Source organism: Monopterus albus, unplaced genomic scaffold (assembly GCF_001952655.1).
Source record: "Monopterus albus unplaced genomic scaffold, M_albus_1.0 scaffold234.1, whole genome shotgun sequence".
NCBI lineage: Eukaryota > Metazoa > Chordata > Actinopteri > Synbranchiformes > Synbranchidae > Monopterus > Monopterus albus.
Genome location: NW_018128114.1, coordinates 19152 through 41699, shown reverse-complemented (window position 1 = coordinate 41699; position 22548 = coordinate 19152). Strand labels below are relative to the sequence as shown.

Below are 22548 nucleotides of genomic sequence, written 5' to 3'. Positions count from 1 at the left end.
TGGTTTATACAAGTCTCGCAAACTCTCACTCATGAGACTTTTTTCCTAACAAAACAAAGTGTTGTGTTGTGTGATAGTTTAAGGATTTCATTGCATGGTCATAATCTCCAGGCCGTTGCATGTTCGTCCGAGCTTGCCTGACATTCACTGATGCCACTGTAAAAGTGGAACTTTTGGACTGCACCCGGTTTTGTGGATATATTTTCCCTCCTGCTGCACTGCGACCATAGGATGTGAAGAAAAATACAGGGCCTGAGGTTACTGCATGTTCAGGAATGTTCCTGTACAGGGACTCACTGTTCTACCTGACCAGGTCTAAGCTACAAGCAGCTGGCCAGTGAAGCCCCCCGGGGCTCATAAATGCTGGATTCCCCCAGAGCACTGTACCTGTTTGTTTTGACTGCTTGAGGCCAGTATGTATGCCACATGTCATGTGATGTGGGTTGGCGAAATGATCCATAACTTTGCTGTCAGTGCTACACTACCTGCTGGAATTGTTCCCCCGTTGAGATGTGTTCCCCTGTTCAAAACTGGGTTTCATGTAGTGCCCCCCTCAGTGGTTGCAGTTATGATAATGTTAGGATTCAGGTTAGGGCAAACACACATCTCATTGGGGAAATGGATTTCAACACAACATCAGCAGCAGGAGTTGTGCGAGTTCACAAACTATCCTCTGGTTTTTAGGAGGAGGCTATTGGCGTTTATACTTCTGAAATAATTAGTCTAGCTGGAGTTATGAGGGGTGCCAAGCTAAACCAGAGGTACCCAAGTATACCAAATGAGCAGCCACCAGCACTTTAAACTTACAAAAATGTAAAGTGTGACTAACCTCTTCCAGAGACTGTTCATTTTTATTTACTGCACAGAAAGATGCCTTGTCCTGGTGGTAGAACAAACAAGAAGTCTGGATTGCCTCTTGGAAAACATTAACTAGTGGGGAAAAAAATGAAAAAAATCCTTTTTATGAGAGAAGAATGACATAAATCATTAACAAAGAAAAGTATTTTCAATTCAGCTGTTTTAGTATTCATTTTGAAAATTTCAGATTTGCCCTAATCATTTTCTGAGTATACATTTCTGTCACCACTGATTGGGAGTCTGCTGTGTGATGGCCACCCTGACTTCTTCCAACCCAACTTTCACATCACTTACAGTAACTGATATCAACACATAAAAAGTGTTGCAACTTATCTTCCAAGTTGCAGTGTAAATGTTTAGCCTCTTCAATGACAGCTGAGACTTCTCTGCTCAAAGAGGGTTGACCCACCCACTGTGCAAATAGGTGCACAGCTAGGCTATACTTATATGTAAGTATCATTTAAACCAACATGGCATCATCACCACTCTCTCCTCTAATATAGGATCCATGACATGCGACCAGGAACATAAGCCCAACTGGCCTCTACATAGAGTTATCTCTTAATTACTGCACACTTATTGGAATATTGTCTAAGCATTAAAATGCCAAAAATAAGTGCCTTCAAACCAACTGACTTACCATTAATCAGGTGTTTTCCCAACATAAATGCAAACTAATAGCAGTCTTAATCTATTTAATACTGCTGTGAAGGAGGCCAAAGGGGGCCAAGCACACAATGTGACCCTTTGAAGAAAAAGTCAAGGAAGGTGGAGAGGAGGCTTGTCTCCCTGCCTTTCTTCCTCCTGTTTAACTAGTCATGTGATTAGCACTGCTGTCTGAAACTTAGTTAGCCCTGTAGACAGACTGGTCTCCCTTCAGAGGAAATACTGCTTGAACGCTACTCGGTCAACACTAAGGTAAGCCACATTTCCATAACAGATGTCCTGACGATGATAAAAAATGAAAAAGTTTGTGTCTGCATGTGTTAGAATCACAAAAGAACTGATGTTCAATTACTCTTGTTGTTGCTTGTTTTTTGGAATTTGTGACTTCAATTCTCATTGGGTGACTGATTTTGTTCATGTCAGCGATCCAAACTCATGCCTCAGGGTGTTTCAACTTGTTATTAGAGACATAATCCTTGTATTTAATAGTTTTTGAAGTAGCTTGAAATAGTAGAATAGCTTTTATTAACTTTTATAAATCTACTGAAAGGTATAGCTAAGTCTGGTACTTTGAAAACTCCACATAAGAGCATGTCAATTGGTTTGAACTGGAGTCACTGAAAAATATATATGCTTTATCTATTGATCTTTCACTTGTGAAACTATTCCAGGTGTATGCCACTCCACTTGTTACTGAGTAAAACCCTCCCTTTGTAAATACTAAGAGTCCCTTGAACGTGCACCTGTTGTATTCTATGTATTACTTTAGAATTTATTGCAGAAATTCCTTTACAGATATGCTATACAGTTAGGACTGGCTGTGGAAAAAACTCTAGAGTTCTGTAAGGAATATTTTAATAGAAGTTTAAAGTGCTTGTTTTCAAAATGTTCCCTTAATACAACTGAATTAGATAATAAGATGCTCACACCTGCTAAGCAAATAGAGCCTTTGTATAGTGCTTGGCTATTCATGTGTAAGAATTTAACTGTCAGAAAGATGTAAATAATATTTTGTATAGCTGGATCACTACAATGTTTGCCTCAAAGTCTACTATTTAGATGTAACTTGATTTTCTGTCAAACTCATGTGCTTACTTTTACCATTCACCAGCAGAAATCAGATACCCCGTCACTGGACTTTTGGCATAGTCGGTAGAAAACTAGGCAATTATGTGATGCTCCTGAGCAGCATTCCTTTACTCATTCCTAATTTTGTGAGTGTTTAGTGCAGTTCAGTGGTATTGCTTGTGTGTGTGTGTGTGTGTGTGTGTGTGTGTGTGTGTGTGTGTGTGTATCACTGTCAGCTTGAGTGAGTACATGAGTTACCTCATCCTCTGAAACCAATGCATTAAGAACCTAGACCATGTGAAATATTTGGACTTGATAAAAATCCCTCAGGAATGTGATGGTTGACCTGTGCCAGACTTTCTCAGATCACAGGACAGATTCATGTGGCAGAGCAGTTGAAAGCACCTAATAATCAAGTCACTGAGCCTTGATCAATACAATTATTCTGCTCTGATTTGTTTGTAGAAAACAGCAGGAACCTCTTAGTCATATTTGGTTTATAACTGACAGCTTAAGAATGAATCTCAAATACAAGTTTGTCTATACAGTAGCAGTAAAAGGTACACCGTATTCTTACACCGTCCCCACCAAGAAGTGACAGCATTGGCCATGTTTTCAAATATTTAATAAAAAGGCAAAAACGTGCAACCCTTTATACCACTCCTAAAAAAGGGGTCTTTCCAGAGTTTGTGTTTTGTCCCTCAGTGTAGGAAGTGATTATTTTCAATGGACATTAGTATAATAAATTTTAAGATAAATTGTGTTTTTGTTATTTTTGTAACAAAATTAAAAGAATGGGCAGTGAACATAAATGAAGTCATTTCTGACTGTGAACTTAGGATTATGTGTTGGGTAACAGTACTACTGTTACTGTATGTGGAATGCAAAGGTCAGTGAGACATTACAACTGTGAATCTAATTAATTCTAGCAGGGACATTCACATGTAAAATTTTCACAAGGATTTTATTTTTAACCTTTCTAATGGCACATGAATTTGAACTGTAAACACAATAGCCAGTGCCCCACTTCCCATCATGTGCTCCTTCTACCGGGGCACCATTGAGAGCGTCATCACTGGCTGCATCACTGTGTGGTACGAAGCCTGTACTGCCTCCTGCAGAAGGACTCTGCAACGCATAGTGAAAACAGCCAGAAAGATCATTGGCACCCCTCTGTCTTCCCTCATGGACATTTTTAACGCCCACCTCACCCGCAGAGCCAGAGAAGGTATGAGAGTCTTCAGGCCCACTCCACCAGACTTACAAATAGCTTCATCTACCAGGCTGTGAGGATGCTGAACACTATCCATTACCTCCTCCCCTCTGCCCCTGGACCGTAACCCACAGAACATAAAAAGATATAAAAAGACTACCTCTGCTGTTTGCACAAACTCAATACATTCCCCCTTTTTGTTATATTATATGTAAACCTGCTGCTGACTGTTTTTACGGTCATATCTGCTGGTATTGGTTATTTGCACTACTGTCCATGTGCACCTCAATCTCACAACCATCTGACAATCTTCTTGTTATTATTTGCACTACTATCACTGATTGTACATGGTTTGAGTCATAGCCTATTAGGTTGTACCGTTTAGCTTTATCCTAATCACTTTGACTTAGTTTTCTTGTTCTTTTTAGTCAATTTTTATTCTACTTTTATTCTATTTTAGTTTCCTCAGTAGTATGGCATTCAATACTAGGTGAAATAGAAATGGTATTTTGATTTTCTGCATGTCCTGCACATATAGTGAATTGACAATAAAAATCTTTGATGTTTATATAACTATCCCTGGCAGCTGAATAACGCCATGTCATGTTGTGTTATTAGTCCAGTGTGATCTGTTTATACAAGTAGTAGTGTTTTCGCTGCAGTTCATTGTAAATATTAGTACCAATGTAAAGTCCTCTACATGTTACCCTCACTTTTCTAACCACTGTAGTTTTAATTCTGCTTCTTATTTTTATTACTCCCCTGCAGCCCAGCACCAGGACGCCTGCCAGGCACACATCAGATTCACAGTTGTGCCTGACACCAGTATGGACAAAAAGTTAGATCTTTCCACACTCACAGATGAGGAGGCCAAGCATGTGTGGGCAGTTGTCCAGCGAGATTTTGACCTGAGGCAGAAGGAAGAAGACAGACTTGGGTAAGTAAGAAGTGTTATGTAAACAGTTTATCTCTGTAATATATGGTAACATATGGACCTGCTTCTCTTAGAAGGTTTTTTTGCATTATATGGAGTTTTATGAATCTCTCTGTTTTGTGTTTTTGAGATTTTAGTTTGCTACTGTTTCTTGGCTCAATGTTACTCAGATTCAGTAACTGCTTATCTTGATGTGCTTTGTCCAGAAAGCCTTTCACAAGACTGCTCACCACTACTCAGTGCTGTACAGTAAAATTGCTGGCTTTACCTTGAGCCTTCTCCTGGTGCTTGCAATTGAGTTCCCATTTACTACAAACCTGTGACAAATACATCAGATTCACTGTTCAGTTGCCTGAAGGATGTTGATCATTGGATGTCACAAAACTTCCTGGCACTGGTTACTAGTGTTCTTTTTAACTGTGCAACTGAGAACTTTCAATAGTGTAACTACACAGTTTTTAGCCATGTTAGCTACATAGCTCTAGGGATGGCAATGTCAATCAGCAGTCCACTGCTTCAGACTTAAATATCTTAACATCTTTTGGATGGATTTATATTAATCTTTTTACATATAGTTCAGACTTTAAGTATGTGGTCAGTTACATTTGTTTCTTCAGGCTCTGTTCTTCAACACATTGAAATGGAAATCAAAGAACTGATGCTGCATTTCAGTGTTAAGTCTCAGCTTTGACTAATTGAAAAGGTTCACAAGTAATTGGACACCTAGCTACTGTACTGTTTCATCAGTTTATGCATGAGGGTTAGAGTTGTTGAGAGTTGCCATTTAGATTGTCAGAGGTGACCATGCAAGTGAACTTTGAACTTTAGTAACTGTGTTGATCTAAAAGGGCAGTGTTAAGCAACAAAAAACACCAACAAACAAGACATCAGACAGAGAAAAGCATCAGACTAAACTCTATATCCATGTTCACAAGTCAAAAAATGGTTTTAAAGCAGAGTTTGTGTAACCCGTTAATATTTCGATCACCTTTTCCTCTCTGAATTTATCATAATAATAGTAAAGGTTAAAGTGTGTTTATATCTGTAGGCTCTGGCTATCTAAAAAGACAGCCAGAAGGTAATTCATGAAACTGAATGCTGGGGATGAAGCTGTCTGACGGAATGGAAGGTGCTTTTTCAGATGCCTATTACAGAGATCAAACTGTTTCTGCACTTTGGTCATTAATTACAGTGCTGGTGAAACTTGCATTGTGCTTCAAGAAGAACATGAGGCCCAAAAAGACAAAAACCTATCAGGGCGATGGCAAAAGTAGTTAGCCAAAATCAACAGTTGGGTACATTTTAAAGAAGAACGTACAGTCCCAGACCGGATCCTGTTTCCATCCTGTTTGACATTCGAACTTTAGTTGTTTGTTCTCTTTTCCTGCTCCTAGTACCTGCTTTGTGCCAGTCTGTCCACACTCAGTTTGCTTCCTACCTGTGCAATCACCCATGCAGTCAGTAGTTAAGACAGCCAACATTCATTCTCAGTATCTGTAATGACTCTCCAGCATTCATCACTGTATTCTTGTTCTGTTTTTGAGCTATTTCACCCATTTTTATCCAATCTTGCCTGCCCCTGTTTGAACTGTTGGATTCACCTGTGAGTGGACATTTGCTTTTCCCAGGATTTGTTCAGTCACCTGCCCCTCACCTGAACTGTTTGCTTTTGTCCCCTGACGATGGCTAAGCTTACTTCCCTGCATTGCCCTGTTTGTACTTATCTACATACTATGGACCTGTAGGCTTTTTTTAAATTTATACTCACCTGTATCCACTGCATGACTACTATCCAGTCCCTCTCGAAAATACAGTATTTACCTGAATCCCTGTTGTTCCTCTCTTAGAAAAGACTGTTGACCTGTTTGTGTTGCTTAACTGAATCTGCCATTTTGTATAAAAAAACCCCTGTACTTCTTTGTATCTGTAACATCTCACCTGTGCTCCATTTACTTATCTGTTTCTGCCGTTTTCATCTGCCCTGTTAAAGCTACTTACCTGTCCACCATTATATTTGCCCCAGTGATGTTGTTCTCCTGTTGTGTCATCACAACATAAACATCACCTTGCTTGTAGTTTTGCATTTTGGTCCTTAAGAAAAGTTATAAAACATGACAAGTATGCACAAGAAAACCAGAAAATGCCAACTTGCATAGTAGAAGTCTTGTCAATGACAGGAAAATCATTTGTATGGTGACAAAAAATGAAGCTCCTCAGGATACGATTCCTTGTCAATGATCAACAGAAGACTTCATGACCACAATCTAGACTTCACCACAAAATGCATGCCCTGGGTCAGCCTCAAAAACACAAAGGGCAGGTTGCAGTTGCTAAAACCTATGCACTCGATAAAAATCAACCTCTGTCAAAATGATGGAAAGAGGAAAGTGTGGAGAACAAAAGGAAGAGCTCATAAACAGAGATACAAAGTGTCTGCACTGTGATCTATGGACGTTTCACTAAATAATAAATATTTTGAAATTGTTTGACTTCATGTGTTTCTGTCAGGTTGCTTTTGAACCCCTTTATAGGCCAATGTCCCACATAGCATTCAGCACCTTAGTGTAGTAGGCATCATTTTATTTCAACTTGAATGTGTTGAAGAACATAAAGCCTGCAGAGTAAAAACTGTGGAACTGGTGGTTGTGGTTATGATGGTTGACAGTTTTGGTTTAGAGTGTTTGTCTTAACATGTCATCATCTTGATAGAGCACTTATATTAATGCCCTTTTGTGCAGTACAGCTTCACCTCCTGAAAATCTTGTTTCTGCTCGCCCTGCTTCATTGATTGTGGTTATAGGTGCAGCATAACACACCTTTGACCACACACAGCTTTGCTGATGGGTGAAACAGGCTTGGGACTTGGGACAGGCTTGAGAGGCGGGGTCCACCCTGGACAGGTCCCCAGTCTATCACAGGGCTGCCACGTTGACAAACAACAATTAGAAGGCTACTCTATCTACATGTTTATACACCATATCTTAACAGTTTAAATTATTTCCTGAAACATGTCATCAGGGCAGGACTAACCATGAAGAGGCAAAAATGTATGTATGTGTTCCCCTATTGAAATTACATGTGAGACAGGGCCCCTCTATAGGATAGGCCATCATGTTTGGATTACAACACAGAACCACTTATATGCCCTTGTTGTTTTAGGTTTTAATGTGCTTTGCTGCAAACAGGCATACCTTTGGAAATCACTGTTCTCTGGTCCACATTTAATAGAGCATACATGTTGCTTATTTTAAATGTGCATTTGCTAAGATTTTATACATCTATCCATCCATCCATTTTCTATACCGCTTAGTCCCAAATGGGGTCACGGAGGGCTGGAGCTAATCCCAGCCAGCTGCAGGTGAGAGGCAGGGTACACCATGGACAGGTCGCCAGTCCATAGATTTTATACACTGTCTGACAAATTAAGTGAAAAAGAGACAAGATGTGGCACTAGTTTGAAATCCAACCTCACAATATTCAGAATTTTCAAATCAAATTATAAAACAGCTAGAGCTGATCTAAGTGCTGTACAAATCTTGACAAGACACATAAACCAGTACACTCTGGCTCTTTGAGGAAGTGTTAAATTTAGTCTGAAATAATCAATGAAAGCTGTGTCACTGGACACTTAAGACCATATTTGTTTTGCACAGTATTTAGTTGACCTAAGATGTTATTAAGGATAGGAAATTTAAAGGATAGTGTATATTATATAATAAGTAAACAGCTGGATATTTTATATAAAATATTTTCTGATATAACTTTCTAAATATCACCTCCCCTCTCAACAGCCAGCCGGTTTGTATGGAATTCACCCGAGCAACAAGCCCAATCAGAAAAGTACTGTTTGTGTTGTCACCGTTAGGTTTCCGCAGTCAGGCAGCTACTGCCTGTCTTAACTCTCTGAGACACTGTTGGGAAGTTTGGCATACTATTAGCACTGTTGATTGTTGAACAATATGATTAAACTCATTATCAAGTTGTATTCTAACATAGGGAATTTGAATTATAATATGTGTAATATAGTGAGTAAACAATTGACTATTTAGATTTTTTTTTAAATGACTAACATTGAAATATTGACCATTTTCAGACAATTTCAATAATCACTGATTCCCTTTTCAGTAGCTGCATTTAAACTATTTATATTATAGTCTTAAACAGCCTTGAACATTACCACCTAAAAGTGTAAGCCAACTAAAATCATAAAAATTAATAACTTCAAAATGTGTCTCAATAAAAACAGAGTATTAAACCTTTTCAGGAATTTTATATAGAAGCTTAAAAGAACTACAACAAAGCAGCAAGCAATAAGATATAAACCTTAAAATCATCAATAATTGTCTTGCTTGGCTTACAACATAAATAAATCAACAACTGCTATCTCTAAACATCACTCTAAAATGATTATACTGATTAAAATTATGGTTGAGCTAAACTCTTGATCTGAATAAAAGTCAAAAGTATTTTCACTGAATCCTGTTCTCAGCCGGCTTGAGGTGGGGTGGATTGTGGCATTCTGTTGAAATTCTTCATTTCTTCATAAATCATCTTTTAGCCATAAATTCAGAGTTTTTCTTGCTGAACTGTGAAGCATTTACACAGTTCCATCATCCCACGTTGACATCTTCTAGAAGTCAGACCATCAGTTCGGCAGAGCCTCTGGCTGCAACTGTGAAGGAGAACTCTTGTTCCTCTTTTTGCTTTCTGCTTTGGTTTTTAAAGGATTCTGGTCAGTAGACTTAGTCCTTCCATCCAACCAGATGCCACAGTTTGCAGTTAATACCTTATTTGGCGTGCAAAGTCGTATTCTTCAGAACTATTGCATATCTTTTCTGTCAAAGCTCAAGTCCACTGCCCATAACTGGCCTCCATCCCAATGCGATTCAGCTTCAGATTCTACTTCTCTATTCCCAGTAAACTAAATCATCCTTATATCTAATAAAAATACAGAAAACTCACTTCTGATTGAAATACAAAAAAAATCCCATCATCACATTTAACTAAACCATCAGAATTACACACTGTTAAACAAATGCTATCAATGCCTTAAAATTAAACCATAGATCACTATATTTTGACTGCAAAACTTGAATAAACATTGATTATAATTGATTAGACATTGATCAAACATTAATTATCAATCAAAGCTTTACTTTATGCATGTAACCATCATTGTTTTATTTTCCTTAATAAACTCAGTGTGTCTTTTCTCTGTCACACACACACACACACACACCTGTACTACCTCTTTTGTATGGATGTATGTCTTACCTCCCTTTTCTCCATGATTCAGCATTTCCACTCTTTATGATTTTGATTCTGAATGTACTTTAGACTTCTGAATGTACCTTTTTCAATACAATCCCTTCTCATTTTATTCTTACACATCCACTAATGATTATTTCAAACAAACATAACATAAACATAAATCATTTATGATTATCCCAACTTTTCTACTTTATGCAATATGCCATAACATTTTAATCATTTTCCTCTTTCTCCCAGCTCCTCTTGTTGGTTCTTGTAAACATTCTTACTGTTCTTGTGGGAATTTTAACTGAAGAGACCATTTGTTCAATAGTCTCCTGCAGCTCTTCTTGTAAAGTTATTTCTGATGCCAGATCATCAGAGGCCAGTTCTGCTGTTATGGCCGGTGTTTCTTGTGCTTTTTGGTTCTCTCCAGGACCCATTTTTACAGGTTTGCCAACACTTAAAAGCATCAAAAGAGGACAAACGCTTAACCAAAGGTGGCAGACTGTTGACAGCTTTGATGCAGCTACTGAAAAGCTACGATTTCCTTTGCCCACTGGCCTTGATCATCTGTTATTGAGACTCTGGCAACATGCTTCTCAAACATGAATATTTTTGAATACTCATAAGTATTTTTCTAAGATCTCCATCTAAGACAAATAAATTGATTTCTTGCTTCTTCATACACTATTATGGCCTCCAGGGAAACCCCAGTGTTGTCTCTGGGCTGCAGATATCATCTGAGCCACTTTAAAATGTTCCAGACCTTGAGACGCTTTTACAATTCATTCAGATGATTTTATATAGTTCCTTATTTTCTTATTTCAGGCAGACAACTGAATTGCAAATACTCTACTAAACACATTTGACTACATGTCCATGATGAAAAGGTCATTTTACACTGATTTACTTGCATTACCACTGGAACCTTCTTGTCTGGATTTCCCAACCAGGGAATGAATGGAGAAAGCCAGACTGAAAGACAGTACAAAGAAAGCATCTTTTTGTTTTCAACATACATGTTCATGTGTTGTTTATAGATGGGTTTCCTGTTGACTAACATTGTGCGCACATCCGGAGGAAGGAAAGCACGTTATTATGTTTGCTTATCTTTTGGAGATTTTCATCATTTTTAAATAGTAATCAGTTGAACAAAGCCAGTGATAGTAAGAGACCTTATGTGGTCTTTCACTGAAGTGCTGTTACCTCCGTTTTCACCATGGCTGTAATAGCCAACAGTGTGAACAACCTACATTAAAACCAATAACATTACTGATATCACTTTTTCACCTTTTACTTTGTGAGGTTAGGACAATCGCCAGCAGACTTTACGTTATATGTTGCAGTTACCCCCAGCTCTACATAGCTTTTTGGTGTTTTTAGCTGATAATCACCTGCACTGCAACGCACAATCTCTCATCCAGTAAAGCCAAGCCGACCTCTCTCTCTCATCACCTCTGGGGCCAGAAGGACCCCAGTCACTTTATATTGCTTAAGCCACAATATTCTCATTCTCTGTGGGAAGGAATGTTTTCCCTTTGGCATGTTGGCATTTTCCACTTTGAGTGATTTGACAACACAGCAACACAACATATTTTTCATCAATAAACAAATCCCTAACAATAACATGAAAGAAGGTTGAATGGACATTAAATAAGTAGTGTAAATGCAAAGTCCTATTCAACAACCTGCATGTACTACTGTTGATCTGTGGAATCACAAACTGCAGCTCCTGGTAAATATAACTGTTTCCTCAACCTCGGTCTTTCTCTCTGTGCTGGATAAAGACATTTAGCCCAACTGTATTCATGCTTTCAGACTATTTAGCTTCTCATCTCAAGTGTGAGTCAATCCAGCCTGTGACTCACTCATTGCTCTGCAGAGGAGAACGACATGGACACCGTGTACACTCAAAAGCTTAGAAGACAATGCTAGAATGTCACTGACACAACTAGACTAAAATATCTTCAGATTTTGAGTAAAACTTTAATAAATTAGCAAAAATCAAATGAATAAAACAAAAAAAAGACTAAAATCTACTTCTGCGCTGTTGTTTATACTGATGACTGAAAAAAAATCATAATTTGTCACCTTTATGAAAATGTATCAGTTTCTTTAGTATTCAGACATTTGAAAGGGATATACTCTGTGTATGTATGTACAGTATGTCTAGAAGTACGTTGATGTTTAGACTTTCAAAGAGCAGCTGTCTCAGCAGAGTTTCCTGCACATAGACAAACATCTTTAACTTTGAGACAGAAACCTAAATTAAGTCCAGCTGGAGCAGGTTTATTTCTGAGTCATGTTTGCTAGTAAGAACTAAATATACATCTTATGAGTCATGTGAGAAAGATTTGACACTCTAAGCATTATTGACAATGTTTCTATTAATCTGTCGATATAAATGGAAACTACAATTCTAATGTGCAGCTGCTTGATTTTTCCTCTAGATTAGGTTTCAGCCCTAATCTTTGTCTGTGTCTGCCAAAGGGTGTCAGCTCCTCTGTTTATCTCTCTCTCTCATTCTCACTTCCACTAGCGTCGAGTAGTTTATGGTACCTTGTTAAATGCTATGGTTGACTAAAAAGAGAGGCAAAGAAGAAAACATTAGACTATGGCTATAAATTAAATAAGAACATCTGAAAGAGCAAATTAAGTTAAACTAGAGAGGGTTTGATTTATGTGAGTGGACATGGAGAGAAGATCACCATGTATGGGAACACCGAGGCACAGACAGCTATGAAGACTAAAGCAACTAAGTGAACATCTGGCTGCCAAACTCAGATTCCAGAGTTTTGTCAGTAAGCAGACTCAGTGCAATACTTATGGAAATGCTAACTGCCTTGAGTATCTAGAAAGGGTATATACTGTAGTTATATCAGCTAATTTAGGCTTATTTCTATGTCATTCACTTTTTCAGTATGAAAAAAGGAAGCGAGAGAGAGAATGTCTTAAGACAAACTAAGATTACAGTCACTTCAGCTCTGTTTGGAAACCTTGTGCTCTCGTGCAGTAAGGACACAAGGACAGTTCTTCCTCCAGGCCATCACTTTGATGAACACTTGACCCACGACAGTATGACTGGACAATAACCCTCAGTGCAACATCTGAAAATATATATTGTACAGATTATACAGATTCACACGTCTCTATTTTTAGGTACTCCATTTTTAGTCCTATTATCTCTTTTCAATGAGCATTCCTCAGTCTGTCTGCATTGTTTACTGCCTGTTTATGCTGCTTATTTTGTTATATTACACAGCCTTATGCTGGTTTACTGTTTACTTGCCCCTTGCATGGGGATATGTGCATGTGCATTGAGAGCCACTGTACCAGAGTCAAATTCCTTGTGTGTCTGACACACCTGGCCAAAAAGCTGATTCTCATTCTGATTCTAAATAAATATACTTCATCACTTTAACTGTGCTTCATGAAAACATTAAACTACTACAGACAGAAATAATCTGCTGTACAGTGCTTTGACATTTGGACAGGACATCTCAAAGGCAGCCGTGAATATTAAAAGTTGCACTGGTCAGGATTTTTATATTACCAGTGGGTCCAATAACTACTGTGTGTTTCATGTAGTGACAAATCAGCAGCAAGTTATCACCCAGCTCTGCAGTTCCCTCCAGTTCTTCAATGCTTTAGCATCTTTCAGCTCATTGTTTGGTTTTACAGCTCCGACTTAATTGTTTTGGTTCACCCTCGCTGCTTTAATAAAACTTGTTTCCAGCAACAGCAGGCAGCTAAGCTGTGATAAAGTACACTAAACTGTATGCTATCTGCCTTGCCAAGCAGCAGAAAGATGAAGTTAGTGACTAACTGGCAAACTAGAGGAGGATTTATAATCATATTTGCCTCAGAAGTTGATAGAGATCGAAACAGGGCAGTATTAATAAAAAGCTGTTCACCGCTTGTTTTGCAAAGCAATGACCCAATTGCCAAAGGTGTCAACAAAAAGAAACATACAGGTAAGTTTTCACCATGGTGCTCAGTGGAAATGGTGTTTAATCCTGCTGACATCAGATACACCAGTGATCACAGACAATGGTCACTTTACTTAAGACAAAACATCTGGTCTTCATCAGTTTCCTGTCATTGAGTACAGTCTTCCTCGCAGAGGAGCATCACACTCCTCATTAGCAAAATTAGATGACACAAAAAAATTGCACAAAGATGAGGAGGGCACATTTCAGAGATGTAACTTTTAAATTGCGACACTTAATGATCAGCGGTTGTATTTGTAAAAGGTTATAGGGTAGAAAGTTTTTAAATTCTGTCCTATAACTTCAAAAGCCTGGCTTTAAAAAGAAAAACATCCTCTCATCCTCAGTGACTGCTTTGCCTGACATTTGGGACTTGTTATCTCAATTTTTCCACTCCACTCGTCAGTACCCGGCAGTGCTGAGTGAGGCCATTTCATTTCCAACCATCAGCACAAGTTATCTTGAAACCACGCTGAAGGAAGCTGATTTAAAGCAATGAAGTCATTCACACACGTATGGAGATGACAAGTCACAGAGAAGAAGAAAGATGTCTGAATAGGATTTAACTGGACTTTTAGAAGCTTTTGAGTAGAATTTAGTGTACTAACTGTATAAGTATAAGGTACCTATACACAGAATATGTTTAGATTTAAATCAACGCATGCAAATTCTCTCATTCCTAAAAGACACTGATGAAATTAATGTGGTGAGAAATTTCAATAAGGAAAGTAACTTTTTTTTCTCTGCTAGCTCAAAGCCTACCTACAAGAACATAGTAAGTGTTGATTATATGGAAGAAAACAATTAAAGGCTGAGATAGATGTGATTTTGGTAACTGTTGTATAACTACTGAAAGTGAACTTGCTCCAGAAAATGCAGAAATGCTACTGTAATGGGTGCTATGAAATAACTGAGTGCAACTTGTGATTTGTGAATACTCGGGCTAAAGGTTGTCAACCAGCAAGAAACCAGTGTTTTCCTGCTTTTTCATACACTGTGTGATAGAACCATGGTGATCTGTGGCTTAATATGAAGCTTCAACAGATGGCTTTAGTATTGTTATATGAGTAATACAAGGTGTCACTACATGCCAACACATGTATTGTAGGTACAAGGGAACAAGATATAAAGTGAGGGAATAAGGGTGAATGAAACAGCAGTTATTACTGTGACAGACACAGACACTAATTTAGGCCGCTGCTGACAACCAAGCACCTCAGCTCGGTCCGGTGTCCTGCTATATTGATCCACCAGCAGTTGTGGACATTAACAGAAGGATCAAATTATCATTTGCCCACTGCAGTAAACTACAACAAACACTGCTCCACCTGGTGGATGTGTACAACACTGCAGGTGACTTGTACACAGTGCTTAGGGCAACAAGGCAGTGCTGCGATTGCAGGGGATACATGGTAAGAGCAGGGGTCATGCACAGGCTCGTCATGGATCAGGCATGGTCCCAGCATGGTCAGGCTGCAGACCATAATCTAAAGTATTGGTCACAAATGTTCAGTACATACACTGATATAAACAACAGAAATATGCCTATTTTTATTTACATTAAAGCACTGACAGACACCACGGAGATATATAGAGGAGTGCATGTAAAAATAAATGCATTCTACCAAAATTATCAGTACTGTAACCACTGAGAGGTAAATCAAGATACAGTATTTGCCACAATGAAGCTTCTGTACATCTTATCCACTTCAATCTTTCCTTTTCTGATTTGTGACTGCTCAGTGTTTCCTGGAGAGGTTTTGCAGTATGTTGTGCCTTTACTCACTTTTCCCTGTAACAAGGCGGACACAATATTTACAGAGTTTAGAAGTTGCCAAAATGAAGCCATGTGCTGACAACCCTCTTTCTTTACTTATGTTTGTCAGCCAGCATTTTGACTCACCAAATCTCTATATAATGAAAGAGTATATGGTTTGTTTTTCCAACTGTAAAAACATAAAGCGAGCAATAAGTTAGAAATGTACCTTTTAATGTTTTACATGAGAGCTCACCAGCTGTTAGTTCAACATTTTGGGGAAATGTGCTTATTTGCTTTGTTTCTGAGTGAGATGAGTAATTTAGGACATGGTTAGCTTAGCTTAGCATAAATATTAGACAGAGAGAAACAGCTGTAGCCTTGCTCTGTCCAGGGTTCAACAATACACCCTCTAGCCCCTCTAAAGATGTCTTATTTACACAGTGTACCTTTTTATTTAACCCATACATAAACAGAAAAATTTGTTTCAAGGTAAACAGTGCATCAACAGCGTTTTGAGCCAGTCTTGACTCAGAATATAAACCAAAAATTGGTGAGCACAGCTCTGTTTTATTACCGTGCTTTTACAAATGGATGAAAACAATAAATAATGGCATGTTTTGGCCATTGGAGCCATTTAAACAGACCTGATATTTCTGTCTCTGGAGAGAAAGACTGACCATTTGCAGAGTTTTCACTACCTATATCATATTATTTTAAAAAGCCACAAGCACCAAAGACAAGTTCTTTTACTAAGATTTGTTAGTTGTTCATTTGCCTGCCTTTCAGCCTTTGAGTTTAATTTTAAAAATTACATGCAGTTTGTCACAGATGAAACAGAGGACTCAAGTGCAAATCAGAGACTTGTTGCACTGTTTATTAAACTTAGGTCAATTTAACTTAGGTAGAGAAAAACCTCTCTGGGTGGTGTGTAAGAATAACAGGGGAGGACAAAAAACTGATTTCTATAGGAAGAACACAACATTATCTGTCAAACCAATCAGGTAAGCAACTATGGAGGTGGCTAAACAAAGCAGATTTCAACGCTGGTGAGGATAACAGATGTGGGACAAAACCAATATGGTGCTACAAAGACAAGATGACAAAGTAAACTCAATCTAAAAACCATGAGTCCAGACTAAGAATGCATTCTCCAAAGCCATGGTTCAGTTCATACATTTGTTTTTTATTGTTGCTGTTTTATGTCTTTTTTGGTTTGGAGGCAAAGTCTGTGTGAGCAGTCTGGTACGCACAAGTTAGAATCACAAAGGCAACTCTGGAAACTCTCTGTAGATGAGTTCAATGGGGAACCTCTAATGAAATTAGTTTCAGAAATTGACAATGAATGTGAAGAGTTGCTTTCTACACTCCCTGGCTAGAACTGTATGCACTTCAATGCAACACTTCCACCTTAATATTTGTGTCTATAAAGCTCAAAATGTTTCCATTTTTGCTAAATGTCATAAATGTATATATTCTACAATATATTTATTATTGAGGACATAGTTAAAGGTGGTGTTGTACTGGACTACATTATATTCAGAGGTGTTCCTAAAATTCTGACCCTCATGTATGGACTAAGATTGTGATACATTTATTAAACCATGCATTCACTTTTCTACTCTGAACTTTTCAGAAAGCTAAAGACCCAGATTGAGAAAGAAGACAGCAAGAGAGAGCTACTGGGGAACCACACCAGCCTGATCGAGTCTCACTGTATTCGATGTCTCCAGCCATTCAAGTTCCTGGTCAACAGCAAGCATCAGTGTCTGGACTGCCAGTTGTACATCTGCAGGTCCTGCAGCCACTACAACTTCAAGGGGTGTGGCTGGGTATGTGATCCCTGTCACATGACTAGGTGGGTAGGAAATGACAAATTAAAGACATGAAACTTGTAGTCATTCAAAACCCAGCACAGTCAGCACCCTGACTGGCAACTGAAAAATGACACCAAAAAATCAATTTCCCTAGTAGCTATCCATTTAAAGTGTCCGTTTTTCGCTCAAAACACAGTTTACTCAAAATGTTTTGGTGTCAAGAGGCAAGGCAGGGGCAAACGAGTGTGACTGCTTCATCAACAGATGGTTGCCACTGGCTCGTTAGCCCAAGGCTCCAACATTCGTTACAAATACAGTCATATAGAACCACTGAAAACTAAAAATCCTTTATTTAAAATAAGGTGGTGAATGAAGTGTATCAATGTGTGGAAAGTGAAGTGAACAAAGAAAAACAATAACAAACCTGGTTCAAATAGTAAACCATATGAAAGGGAGGGATGAGACTAAAATAACTGCCTCCGACTACTTATACTGGAGGAGCAGCCAGCACAGATGACACCCATCATCTTAATACAATTTGTGGTTGGTAGGACCTGATGCAAGCTAAATTAATTCACAGACGAATCACTAAAATGCCAATGATCATTATATATTACAATCATTTGAGACAGATCAACAGTTTGGCAGAGAATTAAACAGAGGAGATAGGGGACAGAGTCAGCATTCCTACAGGAAATCAATGCTGTATTGGACAAGAAGATAGTCACAGAGTCAGTCAGTCTTTTAGGTCATAAGTACAGTCAAGTCTGTCACGTCTCCCCGGCCGGGGTCTCACTCATACGTCCTTCTTCCGCCTGCACACGCACTAAACTACTCTACTCTACACTACTGCAGCAGCATACTGCCTCCTTTTGTACACTGCTCACTTTTGGCTCCCCTGCTAATTCCCGAATCTAGTTAACAGGTCATCTCCAGATCAAGATGACCCAATGGGTTAAACAAAAAGGCCATGAACCCTAAATGTTCTTGCTTCCTCCACAAACTATTTACCCAATGAGCTGACATAGTACAAAGGGCTTGTAGAAATTAGTTATTAACTGACTACTGCATATAGCAACTACATGTAATCTACACACTCTCACTGTATTGTATTACATAATGCATTTCCTGCCAAACGTCTAAAGCCTGCCCACCTAGGACAACCAAACAATAAGTAAAGAAGAAGAAGAAGAAGCTTTATTTATTGTCATTGTAACATTCTGACACGTTCAACAAAATTTTGTTTTGAAGCCGAGGGCCCCGGGCTGCTGCATGCATATATGCCACCATCAAGTAAAGAGAGCTGTCACAATACTAAAGAAAAACAGAAACCAAGCTGTGTGTGAACTGAAAAAAATGGGACTGATTTCAAGGATGTTCCTAGTTTTAAGAGAACTCTTTTGGAGAACTTCGACATAATCATCTCAGTTTGTTAGAAGCTTTGCTTTAAACCACCCATGGAAAACCTGAAACAGCACAGCAATATGAATGATCTATGAAAATATATATTCTTCTTTATTATTTATCATATTAATGTCACTTGTTTTGTCCCTGTTAGGATTCTGAATGAATAGCCACTCAGTTTTTCTAGTGATCTGTTCTTATCCAGTAAGTGGTTTTGTTTGGCACCAAAAATGTCTGTGCCAGTGTTGGAAATCTGCCCATGCTGGCACACAGCAGGGTAACATATAAACAAGTTGTCATTCCTTTCCTTTTATGACGCTAAATTGTTTGTTCTTTCAGTAGTTAACTACACAAAAATAGTTGTTCTACTTGAATCACTATCTGTATGCAAATATGAATGTAAGTGAACTACCAGCAAGCTACTGCAAAATGTACTGTAGTTAAACTACTACTTCAATTATATGTAGTTCACTACTCCCAAACACTGGTCTGGCTGTTGACGGGTTCTGATTTGATCCTGTGAACTAACCTGGAGCAGGTTAACCATGTAGCATAAGTTACCATGGTGATGGAGCCCAATTAAAACTGAGCCAGCTTTGTGGGACCAGAAACCCTGAGCTGACGCCAGAGATATTTGAATAAGTTTGATGTTACATACTTTTCCTGATTTGGGGTTGTAGATTGAACACGTCTGTGCTCTCCAGTTCATGACAGTCAGTATGATGAAAACTGACTGCAAAGTCAAAGAATCATTGGAGCTATGCTTTGAAGTTACACTATAGTGTGAGTGGCAGATAAATACAGCACAATTCATGTTTTTCAGCAGCTTGTGGTAAAATACTTTGGTTTAACTTGGGGTGTCTCAATATTTGTTGCAGTGCAGATGTAAGAAGGTGTTGCTGAAGTAGTTTTAACATACTCAGTCTGGGAAGCATAAATAACAAATACAAGCCATTAATAACTAATAAAGAATTCCTTGCTTTCTTTACTTTACACTATTTATCTTGACTAGAACAACACAATCTGTGAGCACTTGGAAAGACTGCACAAACACACGTCGACAGCACCTGCAAAGCATTTGATAAATGTTTTGTTCTCCTCTACTGCTCAGGTGCTTTTGGTTTCAGCAGCAGATTGTAATACTGTACATTTTGTTCCAGCTCCATATGTAGTCATCATACTATTGTTGGCTCAGATGAGACTAAAGAGCCCTTTCACCAAACTCAGCCAGCATCTGGAACATATGCTGTGCATCTCTTGCTAAACTCTCATGTCAACAGTTCGCACAAGAAGTACACAGTATTGTTTTGTGTGATATAAGAAGCATAATCAGTCTTTGCTGACTGCATATGTATGTTTTCTGTAAACTAACTGAATGTAGTTTGTGTCTAAATCCATCAGTGTGTTTTCTTTTCCTTGAACAGGGTCCTCAAGATCTGCACTTTGGAGTGGTATCATGAAAAAGTCCATGCCCGTTTCAAGCGCTTCGGCAGTGCCAAGGTGATGCGATCACTTTACAGGAGGCTAAAAGGACAACACAGTGGCTTTGAGCATGACCTTGGAGGTGAGTAGTCCAGTTTGTATTCAGTGGGTGGTTTTGTGTTTTGTGACTTATTATTACAATGGTTTTTGGAAACTTCTTTTAATCCTTGATCTACTCTCTGTGGTAAGTGAATAAAACTTCCCCTTTATTTACCAAATATTTGGTATGTGGCCTTTCAGCAAAGACTTTAAGCCCCACCAGCTGATTGAAGCTGCTCAGAGGCCAGAAGTCGATTACTGCCTATTCTGTGCAGCTGTGAACGTTGTGAATGTTTGTTAGGCAGAGCAAATCAATGGCTGAACACTTGAATGGCAGGTCTCAGCTCAAGATTACTGTACTTTGAAGGAGCAACTGTAACAGTATTTCTTTCTTTGAGTTTACCATAAGAAATTCCCAATAAATCAGAGGCTTCAAGGAGCTGCATATTGTACTGTAACGGCATGTAACATGTATCTCAGTCTCTGGAATCTCATGTGGGCATCTTTAGATTTGTGAAACATCGTGATGATGACAAGTGCCTCACATATACATGTATATGAACTGTGTCAAGGAACACTGAAGCTGTTCTGGAACAACACTTTACCAAGACAGCCTAGTGTAGATAAGGGAATTGGTGGGGGGGGACTGATGTTTCAGCTGCCTTCTTCAGAGTGATAAGAACCGTACAAATCACATGATGTATAAAGCTTCCAGAAATACACAGCATTTTGTGTCAATAAATAAACATCCTCAGTATTCAGCAAAGTACACACATTTGAAGTGCAGATACCTGTGTGAACAAAGACTCTGGTAAATGCAGAAGTACTGATTCAAAATCTTTATTTGAGAAAAAGTTAAAAAAAAAAAAAAGTGCTCTGAAATGTACTCGAAGTATAAAAGTAAAAAAAAACAGTAGTCCTTCTGTGCAAACCTAACTGAACCTCACGTCATATTAATAGCTATTAAAAGCTATTGCAAAACTAAAGCATTTCAGGTCAAAGTATCTGTACTTTGTTGCTTCCCACCTCTGGTATTCAAAATCTACAGTATGATCACAGCTCATTTGACTCTTGGCTCTGCACATATCGTGAACTGTATAGGGTATATTTCCCACAGAGAACCCATCAGAGCAATGGAACAGAATAGACAGAGCCTCTCTTAGTTTACACTTTAAGAAGAATATTCTAACAAAAAGCTCTGAAAAAGGCATCAGTGCTGAAGCATCAGCTTATGGAATGACGTTTGGTGCATGACTGTCAAAGTGCTCTGTTTCTGTGCTGCTGGCTTTGATTGTTTGCTTGTGAAATACCTGTAAACATCCATCCACCCATTATCTATACAGCTTACCCTGAAGAGGGTCACGGGGGGGCTGGAGCCAATTTCAGCTGACATTGTTTACTTGTCTACTCGTTGCTTTACAGAAGAACGTTGTACCAGAGTCAAATTCCTCTTGTGTCCAACACACCTGGACAATAAAGCTGATTCTGAGTCTGATTAATAAGATACATATTGTTTGTGTTTTCCCTTAATTTGCCACATATCTCTCTATGAGACCCTTCATTTCTGAGACACTGAGTCACCAGAATGACACTTCCTTTCTGGTTTTTAGATAATAAACTGCCATCATGCTGCCAAATTTGTCACGGAGGCTTAGTCTCTTCCATCTTTCCTGTTTTTCTGGCTCTGGCTCCTCACAGCTGTGCTGAGTGCTCTGACAATCTTAGGCCTGGATGTTTAAGGCCAGGTCCTCTGGTGTCAGGTTTTTGTCCTTAACTGCCTTATGGGATATATAAATTGTCTGCTGTCTCTTTAGAGATATTATCAAAGATACTAATGTAGTGAAAAGTCTTGTTTATGATTGCTGCTCATGTTTAAAGTCCTTTGCAGTAGCAGTATAAAGCTTCATCCAAATCTGAAGCTGCTCACACAGAACCACCGGTATCCTACTGTAGGTGTGGTCACTCCCAAAGCGTACACAATGCGATAAAACAAGTGCTCTTGAAGTACACTGTATATCAGCTTTAAGCATTATTATACACAGCAGGTCTACAAATGAGATCATAGGTCA

At 38.7% G+C, this 22548-nt stretch overlaps 1 protein-coding gene across 1 annotated transcript in view; it reads left to right on the top strand.

Annotated features, from left to right (window-relative positions):
- The first annotated feature begins 1730 nt into the window (after positions 1-1730).
- Positions 1731-22548, top strand: part of LOC109971744 (melanophilin) — a 39896-nt gene continuing 19078 nt past the window's right edge. Inside the window, exons 1-4 of the mRNA XM_020620184.1 lie at positions 1731-1776; positions 4574-4742; positions 17374-17595; positions 20383-20522. Of these exons, the coding sequence (XP_020475840.1) occupies positions 4633-4742; positions 17374-17595; positions 20383-20522 (472 nt within the window). The 5' untranslated portion in view covers positions 1731-1776; positions 4574-4632. The remainder of the gene's footprint in view (positions 1777-4573; positions 4743-17373; positions 17596-20382; positions 20523-22548) is intronic.